The sequence below is a fragment of the Salvia splendens genome, chromosome 17 (genome assembly GCF_004379255.2).
Source record: "Salvia splendens isolate huo1 chromosome 17, SspV2, whole genome shotgun sequence".
In the NCBI taxonomy this organism is placed as follows: domain Eukaryota; kingdom Viridiplantae; phylum Streptophyta; class Magnoliopsida; order Lamiales; family Lamiaceae; genus Salvia; species Salvia splendens.
The window spans coordinates 26,252,847-26,264,477 of record NC_056048.1 but is presented as its reverse complement, the minus strand read 5'-3'; the positions used below and the strand labels follow the sequence as shown (position 1 = coordinate 26,264,477).

Genomic DNA, 11,631 nt, shown 5'->3' with positions numbered 1-11,631 from the left:
GCCTAATTAAGTCAACATTTCGCTAATCGACAGTTAACCGTAAAAAATTGACGAAACTGAAAAAATGGACCTAACCGACACGGATTTCATTTGTTTTAGACCTGTTTTCCAAAAAGTGAATGTTTTGGACCAAATTTGTATTTCGACCATATATTTAGGACTAAAATTGACCTTTACTTTATTTTTAATGAAGTTTTCATATTCTTCTCTTTGATCTTTATTTCGTTTCTGCTTGAACATATAAATTTACTTAAAAATAGTTACTCCCTCCGTTCCTCTATAGTTGAGTCGTTTTTCCATTTCGGGAAGTTCCTCCATAGTTGAGTCGTTTCTAAAAATGGAAAAAATCAGCATATTTAATGGTGATTTAGCTGTTTTAATTAACACCCCTTATCACAATTAATTAAGTTAATTACACACTTAAAAAAACTATCCCTAACCCTAATTCTCCCTATCACACGCCGCATTCCCCATCTCTCTCTAGAACAAAAAACGCTCCCCCTTCTCTCTTCTTCATCTCCTTCTTCCTTAAAACCCTAGATCTAAAATCCGTCGCTGCCTCTGAAATTTGAACACCAAATCAAGGTTCCGCCCTCCTATTCTCACTCACAACGTCGATTTCCCCCTACTCTCTCAACTCAGTCGTCTATTCTCTCATTTCGCCGACCCCAAACAATGAACCGGTCGCACACCGCCAACGCAGACGACCGGAGACAGCCACGCAGCCCCCTCGCCGATGGAGACGGCTGGATTAACCCTCGCATCATTCGTATTCCAGCAGCGTCGCGATTCAATTTAATGTGAAGTGCAATTACTGTAAAAGTGGCGGCAGATTCAATTTAATTCCCTTGTAAATTTAATGTATTGTTACAATACCAATGGATCAATAAAAAAAGAATTTGCTTTCTACTCTACTCTCTAGCATATGTGTTCTCTACTCTCTCACTCTCGAAAATTCAAAATTTAATTTTGAAGATTTGGTTAATTAACAAAAGAATAAGCAATTTATAAATTTGAATCTGTTGTGCAAATTGTGTTTACTTTAAATAAAAAGTTCAAATCAATAATTAAATTCAAATTCAAAAGTCCAACTACTTTTTCAACTTTATTCTATTTAATCCACTAAACATCCTTTTCTTAGACTCTGTGCCCAAAAGTTCCGCCTCAACTGTAGAGGAACAGAGGGAGTATATGTTAGTTTCTTTAAATTCTAATACTCGTTCTTAATTTTAATAGTTTCCATTTTGACGACTATTACTCAGCTTCGACTCTGGAGTGAGAAAGTCTTCGCTGTCATTGCTTTCTTTTCCGGAGGCAGAAAATTTCGTTATCTTTATACTACAGCCAACATTGTCCTCGAATACTTTCTTTTGAACCTTTTTACGAAATGCTATGAGCAAGCAAGCCTCTTTTCAATGATATGTTGTGGTTGAAATCAATGATATAGTAGTAAGTAACAGTACTCTCATAAATTTAAGTGAATCACTATTAGAAATCTGAAAAAAACTTTAAACTAATTTCGGTTTAACTTATATGCTAGTAAATACTAAAGCATAAACAATAAAAAGAGCAAAGAAGAAGAAACTAAAATATATAAAAAGAAGGAATATAAACTAGTAATAGTACCTTAGGAATCATCAACAAAATATGATAAAAAAATATTTAGTTATGGATAAAAGTAAAGACCCATGATATCTTACCAATCATCATTTTTCAATCTTACATCAATATCTTGGCGATGATGGGATTGAAAATAGTCTGGAGCTCTTCCATCTTGTCTTTAAAAACATAAATCTCTGCATGTTGGTTGAGCTTTAACCATTGTGTGAATGACTCGAAAGCATCCTCCATCTTCATCTTGTCTGCTGCTGTGACCCTTGCTGAACTTCTGATGGTGTTCCTCATGTCGTAGGCGTAGTCCTCCAAAGCTAACCTGGCCTTAGCCTTCTCCCTAAACTCGCCATCCTCAAACTTGTACTTCTTCGCATCCCGAATCATCCTCTCAATTTCTTCCTTAGACAGCCTGCCCTTTTCGTTGATGATGGTGATGCTGTTCTTCGCTCCACTCTCTGTGTGCTCCGCTGATACATTCAAGATACCATTCTCATCAACGTAAAAGCACACGTTGAATTTAACAACACCTCTGGGTGCTGCTGGAATGCCTTGGAGTTTGAATTCACCTAGCAGATTGTTGTCTGTTGACTTGCTTCTTTCGCCCTCATACACCTGAATCCTTACACTGGTTTGATTGTCCTGAGACGTCACAAAAACTCTATCTTTCCTTGTTGGGACATGTGTATTTCTCGGAATACAGACAGCCATCTCATCTATACCAACTTCAGTTCCAAGCGACAGAGGAGTCACATCTAAAAGAACCACATTCTTCACCTTATCATTGCCTTTACCACTCAAGTTGGTAGCCAACACTGCAGCCCCATATGCCACGGCTTCGTCTGGATTAATAGTCTTGCACACCTCCTTTCCACCGAACAACTCCTGCAACATCAGCTGGACCTTGGGAATCCTACTCGACCCGCCCACCAGCACCACCTCATCCACGCTGCTCTTCTCTACCTTTGCATCACTAAGGCAACTTTCAACCAGTTCCATACACTTCCTGAATAAGTCCATGTTAAGGTCCACGAATTTAGCACGACTAACAGTAGAAAACAGATCAATACCCTCAAACAATGATTCAATTTGAATTTGGACTTCCAAAGTTGAGGAAAGGATCCTCTTGGCTCTTTCACATGCACTCTTCAATCTCCTGACAGCTCTTGAGTTTCCACTAATATCCTTACCAGTCTTGCTTTTAAACTCCTTCATGAAGTGATTCACCATCCTATTGTCCATGTCCTGGCCTCCAAGATGTGTATCTCCAGCAGTAGCCTTCACTTCAACGAGACCATCCTCAATCGTGGCCACGGACACATCGAACGTCCCACCGCCAAGGTCGAAAATCAGCACATTCTTTGCCACATCACCCCCTTTATCCAGTCCGTATGCAATGGCGGCAGCAGTTGGCTCATTGATGATCCTCATAACATTCAGTCCAGCAATAGTTCCAGCATCCTTGGTGGCCTGACGCTGAGAGTCATTGAAGTATGCAGGGACAGTTACCACAGCATCCGTGACAGTAGATCCAAGATATGCCTCGGCAATATCCTTCATCTTAGTGAGCACCATTGAGGAGATCTCCTCAGCCGAAAACTCTCTCTCTTCCCCTTTGTAGGTTACTACAATTATAGGCTTACCATCAGCACCAGGAATAACCTTGAATGGCCAAAATATCATGTCTTTCTGCACCGTTGAGTCACTGAATTTGCGACCGATCAACCTCTTTGCATCTATGCATTAAGTAGGAGAAACCGAAAAAACAATAAACTTGTGCTTTGTTTGCATATGAATCTAATAGATGAGAAAAAACTGAAAAACTAATAAAATTGATAGAAGAGAAAACTCACCGAAAACAGTATTGATGGGATTTTCGGCGACTTGATTCTTAGCGGCGTCGCCGATGAGACGTTCGGCGGCAGTGAAAGCGACATGAGACGGCGTGGTGCGGTTGCCCTGATCGTTTGGTATAATCTCAATGCGGTCATGCCGCCACGCCGCCACACACGAATACGTCGTCCCCAAATCGATCCCAATTGCCCGTCCATCCCCCTTTCTCGCCATTAATGATGCTAACAATGAACAGCTCTACAACTAAAAGAAAACAGAAATATCAATAGGAATGCTTCATAAATTTCAACAAGGAACTGGAAACGCACTATACCGTTAAAGGAAGCCCTCTGATATGCTCGGCGGCGGATCATCAAATCAAAATATATAAAATAAGTCTTCCCCTTAACGGGCCCCTGCATACCCTGATCAAACACCCCTCACAATAATATCGGGCCGAAGTGGGGCCCCTTGGAGTTGGTGTTTCAACCTTTTGTAAGAATAAAGTTCTTCATTTCCCTAGCATCATCTTCTCTCCGTCTTCCAACAGGTAGTAACAACGTCTCTCTATCTTCCATCGCCCACGCCATAGCATCGTCTCTCCTTCTTCCCAATCCCAACAGCATACTAACATTATCCAATAAAAAACATTTTTACTAAAAAATTCAAGGTTTTTATTTTAATTTGATGGTAAAATGTAAGAGTACTTTTAATGTAACTTCATCATATAAATTAATTTATTTACAACAAAATTTAATATCTAAATTTCAAATTTATCTACATAAAATCTTACTACTATTTCCTAAGCTTGGAATTTAATAGAAATTTATAGTAACGAACTTGAAACTATTAATATTTTTTAAAATGTACTATATTTTTATTAGACTGTTTGGGGTGTAAAATATATACAATCTATTAAAACTAAATTCAATTTTCAATTTTTTATATACTCGAACAAAACCAAAAAATGAATTTTGTCAAAAATTTAAACCAAATTGAAAACGAAAAAATCGAACCAACTTTAAAAAAAATGGTACAATTCGGATATTCGAAAACAATTATTCTTAATTTATGTTTATGTTAAAGATGGAAGCAATCAACAGGATGATGAGAGAACTAATTTAGCTTCAAGAAGGAGTTGGTTAAAACGGTTGGAGCAGGGAAGCTTAAGAGAGAGCCGTTGGGGACCACAGCTGATGTGTATATATAGGAGCATGCATAGATGGAGAGTTAGTTAATTTTCTCATTGTAAACACACACTATCTTTGCGAGGCTTAGTCGATATTGAGAGTTCATTGTAACCAAGAGGAACAGCTTGAGTGTGTGAGGATTCTTTGCATCTTGTATATTCTCTACCATTTTTTTGCATCTTGTAAACACACACTATCTTTGCGAGGCTTAGTCGATATTGAGAGTTCATTGTAACCAAGAGGAACAGCTTGAGTGTGTGAGGATTCTTTGCATCTTGTATATTCTCTACCATTTTTTTGCATCTTGTAAACACACACTATCTTTGCGAGGCTTAGTCGATATTGAGAGTTCATTGTAACCAAGAGGAACAGCTTGAGTGTGTGAGGATTCTTTTCATCTTGTATATTCTCTACCATTTTTTTGCATCTTGTAAACACACACTATCTTTGCGAGGCTTAGTCGATATTGAGAGTTCATTGTAACCAAGAGGAACAGCTTGAGTGTGTGAGGATTCTTTGCATCTTGTATATTCTCTACCATTTTTTTGCATCTTGTAAACACACACTATCTTTGCGAGGCTTAGTCGATATTGAGAGTTCATTGTAACCAAGAGGAACAGCTTGAGTGTGTGAGGATTCTTTGCATCTTGTATATTCTTTGCATCTTGTATATTCTCTACCATCTAAGATTAAGTTGTGGGATTATTTTAGTTGGAGGGGGGAGGCTATGACTAATTAGAATGAGACTATCCATCTAGGATTAAGTTGAAGGGTTCAATCTTATGAACCAAACATGATACATTGATACGGTGCAACCCGTGCTGCCCTCTGCGAGGCTTAAAGAGACGAGACCAGAGCAACTGAGGGAAGAGTTGGATTTCGATACATCAGAGAAGGTCGACAAGGAGCCGGAGAGAACGATCGGGAAGGATCGCCCGCGCCGCCTGAGACGGCCGCCGGATCACCTGGCCGACTTCTCCACCAGCCGGAAGTGAAGCAGAGTAATCGAGTCTTATTTTTGCTTAGTTAGTATTTTTATTTTTGTTGCTTTATTTTTTATGACAATTATTTACTTATTGAATATTTTAAGTTGAGCGGGCTTTAAGCTCCTTTCCGGGTTTTCTTCGTTGATTCTTTCCCGGATCGTAGGTCGAATCAACCATAGAGTCCTTAGATATAAATAGGCGTGTATTTTATTTCACCGTCAAGGAATAAAATATTTTTACGCTATCTTTCTTGCTTCACGTTCAACTCTATTCTTCTCGCGATTGATCGTCGGGCAAAGGTTCCTGCGACTTCTCGAAGGAATTAATCGTTGTTGGGGAGTTTCTCCTTAACATACATATTTAATCATGAGATTTCATCTTGCCAACCGAACACCCCCTAACAATACTACCGAGAGTCCGAGACAGAGTAGGGAGTGAGCGCCGCTACAAAAAGCTAGACAGGGAGTGACTCATACTTTTGAAGCGAAAGAATACATCAATAAATACTCGAACAGAGAGATTGTACATTATGCCAAGTACGAAAACTACATTGGCTTAACAAATTTAATCAATGGCTATATTGTAAAAGTTGTTCATAAATTTTTATCATATTGTAGATACCCTTTAATATTTTTTTGATCTTTTATCACCCTTCAGTTGGATTTTCTCTTGAAAAGCTAAAAAGTAGAGTAATTTTGATTAAACTCGTATGCTGCATAATAAGGAAAAGGAGCAAAGGAAAGAAGAAACTGACAAAAGAGACAGGAATAAATCAACATAAAAAAAGAGCAAATAAAGAAGAAACTAACAAAGAGATGAAAGTAAACTAATAAAAAACGAAGTAACTTAGAGTAGGTAACTTAAAACTAAATACCAATCATCAATCAATTTCCATCTTAATTCATATTGCTGATGATGGGATTAAGAACAGTTTGAAGCTCCTTCGTCTTGTCTTTAAAATTATCAACCTCTGCATGTTTGTTGGACTCCAACCACTTTGTGAAAGCCTGGAAAGCCTTCTCCATCTTCCTCTTGTCAGCTGCTGTGACCTTTGCTGCATTTCTAATGGCATCCCTTGAGCTGTAGGCGTAGTTCTCTAAAGCTCTCCTAGCTTCAACCTTCTTCCTAAACTCCTCGTCCTCCCTCTTGTACTTCTCCGCATCCTCAATCATCCTCTCGATTTCTTCCTTAGACAGCCAGCCCTTGTCATTGGTGATGGTGATGTTCTTCTTCTTCTTCTTTCCAGTCGTTATGTGCTCCGCAGACACATTCATGATCCCATTTGCATCAATGTTGATGCACACTTTGAATTTAGCAACACCTCTAGGCGCTGCTGGAATGCCTTCGAGTTCGAATTCACCTAGCAGATTGTTTTCTTTGGACTTGCTTCGTTCGCCCTCATAGACTGAAAACTTCACCCAGGTCTGATTGTAATCGACCGTCGTATAAATTCTCTCCTTTCTTGTTGGAATTGGTGTATTCCTTGGAATAAATACTGACATCAGATCTCCTTTAACTTCAATACCAAGTGACAATGGAGTAACATCGCAAAGAATGAGCTTTTGCACATTGTCATTGCCTTCAACACTCAACTTGGCAGCCAGCACTGCAGCACCATATGCTACAGCTTCGTCGGGATTAATGGTTTTGCACAACTCTTTCCCACCGAACAACTCCTGCAACATCTGCTGCATCTTGGGAATTCTACTCGACCCGCCAACAAGCACCACCTCATCCACGCTGCTCTTCTGCATCTTTGCATCACTTAGGCAATTCTCAACCAGCTCCTTACACTTTTTGAATAAATCCATATTAAGGTCTTCGAATTTAGCACGAGTGATAGTCGAAAACATATCAATCCCTTCAAACAATGATTCAATCTCGACTGGCGTTTCAATGGCAGAGGAAAGGACCCTCTTGGCTCTTTCACAAGCACTCCTCAATCTCCTAATAGCTCTTGCATTCCCACTGATATTCTTACCCTTCTTTCTTTTGAACTCTTTGATAAAGTATTCCACCATCCTGTTATCCATGTCTTGGCCTCCAAGATGAGTATCGCCGGCAATAGCTCTCACTTCAACGACATCAGCCTTAATCATGGCCACGGACACATCAAACGTCCCACCACCAAGGTCGAAAATGAGCACATTCTTTGCCATAGTTGTAGAAGCTCTTTTATCCAGACCGTAAGCGATGGCTGCAGCAGTAGGCTCATTGATGATCCGAACAACGTTAAGGCCGGCAATGGCTCCAGCCGCCTTGGTGGCCTGACGTTGAGAGTCATTGAAATAAGCCGGCACAGTCACAACAGCATCCTTGACAGTTGATCCAAGATAGGCCTCCGCGATTTCCTTCATCTTAGATAGCACCATCGAAGAAATCTCCTCAGCTAAAAACTGTTTCTCCTCCCCTTTGTAGGTTACCGCGAACATAGGTTTGTCGCCAGCCCCAGGAATGACCTTGAACGGCCAATATGTAATGTCTCTCTGAACCGTCGCATCACTGAATTTGCAACCAATCAATCTCTTCGCATCTGCATAATTCAACTAGTTGGAATAGGGAGAGAAGAGAACATAACAAAACTAAAGCGCAAAACAAACAATGCATTAAATCAAGAAATATACTAGTGCTTTGATTTGGTACTCATCACCCAAGATGAAAAGAAGAGAAACGGTATAAACATATTTTTAATGATAGGAAGAGTAATTAAAGTCACCAAAAATGTGTTTAAAAGTATAATGAAGGCAGAGAACACTTACCGAAAACAGTGTTGATGGGATTATTGGCGACTTGATTCTTAGCGGCGTCGCCGATGAGACGATCGGTGGCGGTGAAAGCGACTTGAGATGGCATGGTGCGGTTGCCCTGATCGTTTGGTATAATCTCAATGCGATCGTGCTGCCACGCTGCCACACACGAATATGTCGTCCCCAAATCAATCCCTATAGCGCGCCCTTCACCAGTTCCGGCCATTTATGATTACCGAGAGAGGGGAAAGAATTGGGAGTGGTTTGGAAAGAGGAAAATGAAACCCTAATCTGATAAGCAGTAGTCCTACTCTGAAATTAGACCTATTCTGAGAAGCGCATTTAAATCACCTCCGCCATCACATTAGCATGCCTCCATCTTCCACAATCCAACTGATACGAATATTATTATGTTTAGATATTTTAGGATTTGCATATTTTTTCATATATTGGTTTTCATGCTTAGTTATAATATTATAAATAGAGCTATTATTATCTTTAATATTCTCCCTGTCAATATTGTAATGAAAGTATAGATAAATATAAGTATGTGGGATAATTTGAGGAGGGGCAAATGCCCCACCTGCCAATACATTGACCCAACCCAATCAGCAACCCTCTCTAACATCAGCAGCCGCTGCCGCCAGCCTACTTCACCTACCACTAACTCAACCCACTCATCTATCACTTAAAACTAATATATACAAGTGAGACATGCATTCCTCTAACTTTCTTCCACACCCATTTTTCTTAACATTTCTTAAAGCCCGAGTCGGAAAGAAATGAGACTTTTATTCTCCATTAGGAGTCTCATTTCTTAGCGGCACGGATTTTAAGAAATATTAAGAAAAGTGGGTGGAAGAAAGTTAGTGGAATAAAGATGTCACTTATGTATATTAGTTTTAAATAAAATGTGAGTGAAGTGAGTTACTGGAATGTGAGATCCTATTACCATTTATGATAAAAGTGAACTAGGACTCCTATTTGCAGACGGAAGGAGTATTAAATAAAAGATTAATAAAATAGGATAGATAGAAAAAATAAAATAGGAGAAATAGAAAAAATAAAGTACGAGAGAATGAAAAGTAAGAGTGAGAAAATGTGTTACTTTTTTACTCAAAAAAAGAAATGACTATACTACTATGTAACATTCAAAATGAGAAAAAAAAATGAATCTACTATTATGGAATAGAGGGAGTACGAATTTTAGTGGAAATAGATTTTTAAAAATTACACCATTTGTTTCCTGAAAATAGAAATTCTTTTCATTTTGAGTCATTTCCTGAAAATAGAAACACTCTAATTTAGGAAACTCCCTTCTCTCTATGAAATGTGATTCATTTTCAGTAACACACTTTCTCTTTCTATCTCTCTTGCCTTACCTATTTTGTACTCGTATCGTTTTAAAAGTTCTTATTTTTAAAAAACGGAGGGAGTGGTAGAGGAATGGAATTTTAAGTATCTCATTAGCCTTGATGGATGGAATTTTAAGCTATAACAAAACAAAAGTAAGAAAAATGTAACAATGGAGACTATGTTGTGCGCTCAACCATCACCCGGCATGTCACAAAAATATGCATTTAATCATCGTATTAATACTTGATTGGTTGTGAATTTATATTTTATTATTTAATTTTAAATTTTTACTGTTATATTTTTTCAATTGTTAAAAGTTAATCAAATTTTTTTTTTCTTTCAAATATATATGAAATTATATTTTAATTCATTATTTAAAAATCATTCTCATCGTTTTATTTTTATAGTTGCATTTATCATAAAAATTATATACTCCCTCCATCTCTCAATAAATGTTCATTTTGGTTCCGGCTTGGGTTTTAAGAAATGTAAAGAAAAGTAAGTTGAAAAAATTAGTGGAATATGAGTCCACTTTTGTATATTAGTTTTATAATAAAATGTGAGTGAAATGAGTGGTATGTGAGACATACTTACCATTTATGGTAAAAAAAATGAAAGTGAACATTTAATAGGAAGCGGACGAAAATGACAAAAGTGGACAGTTAAAATGGGACGGAGAGAGTATAGATTTAAAAAATGGGAATTATTTAGAAAACACATGTAGTCTAATATATCTACGAGTTATGCATATTAATTTCGAGCTTAAATAACACTTATTTGTAGATGTATTCATTCATTATATACTAGTATAAAATTATTAATGAAGAGTAGTAGTTAAAAATTACTACTACTATAATTTTATTAGTCCAATTGAACCACCAGGTTAGCCAAAAATCTGAAATTGATAGATTAAGACTAAAAAATTTTGTAACCCAAAATTATAATCCGAATTGCTCATATCTAAATAGTCCAAAATAATTTGATAGAGAGAGTCCATAAACTTGAGCGGATTGGCCTGACTTATATTCCTTACCTATAGTTAATGCCAGCAAATCATTCCTCTTTCATTTTTAACAAAAAGTACAAGCAAATTTCCATTTAAAATGTATTCAAAGAAACAAATAAAGGAGACGAAAATTAACTATAAAAATCAATAGAGAAATTTAAAGATAGCAACGAGCGGGAAATTATCACCCTTTCAGTAAAAGAAACAACATAAAATGAAGCTCACGATATCCTGCCAATAATCAATTTTCATTCTTGATTCAGGTTGGTTATGATAGAATTGAAAACAGCTTCCAGCTCCTCCATCTTGTGTTTAAAGTCATAAACCTCTGCATGTTTGTTAGACACCAGCCACTTTGTGAAAGACCGGAAAGCTTTCTCCATCTTCTTCCTGTCTGCTGCTGTGATCTTTACTGCATTTTGATGGGGTACGTACTAAACAAGCCCAATAGCAGTGACAGCTCGGCCAGCCCAAAGCCCAAGAGTTCAGTTCGGCATTACCAAAGAGTTCGGCCTCAGCCTACAGCTCGGTAAAAGCCAACCAATCAAGCTCTGCTCTCAGGTCGGCATCAAGCTCTACTCTCAGATCGGCAACCAAAGCAGTTCGGTCTCGGTATTCGACCGAACAAGGAGTTAGTGGACCCATACCGGATGTCCAACACACCCACTACCACGTGATGTCAGTTCAGGCCACGATCGTAGGCCATGACCTACGCTTCACCCACGATCTTAGGCCATAACCTACACGACATCCACGACTTAGGGTGGTGACGCAAGCCATGATCTGAGTTCATTATATAAATAGAACTTAGATCTGATAGAAGAGGTTAGAATCTCTCTAGAGAAACAATCATATAGCAAGTCTGTGTTGTAAGCTGTATTTGGCAGATCAAGCAATACAAA

General features: G+C 38.2%; 1 protein-coding gene across 1 annotated transcript; it reads right to left on the bottom strand.

Annotated features, from left to right (window-relative positions):
• Nucleotides 1-1,567: 1,567 nt before the first annotated feature.
• Nucleotides 1,568-8,787, bottom strand: LOC121774811 (heat shock 70 kDa protein 18-like). The gene is made up of 4 exons (XM_042171670.1): nt 8,380-8,787; nt 7,154-8,153; nt 3,465-3,670; nt 1,568-3,347 (listed from the first exon to the last, which is right to left on the bottom strand). The coding sequence occupies exons 1-4, from the start codon at nt 8,591-8,593 to the stop codon at nt 1,720-1,722; spliced, it is 3,048 nt and encodes a 1,015-aa protein (XP_042027604.1). The 5' UTR covers nt 8,594-8,787; the 3' UTR covers nt 1,568-1,719.
• Between the last annotated feature and the right edge of the window lie 2,844 nt (nt 8,788-11,631).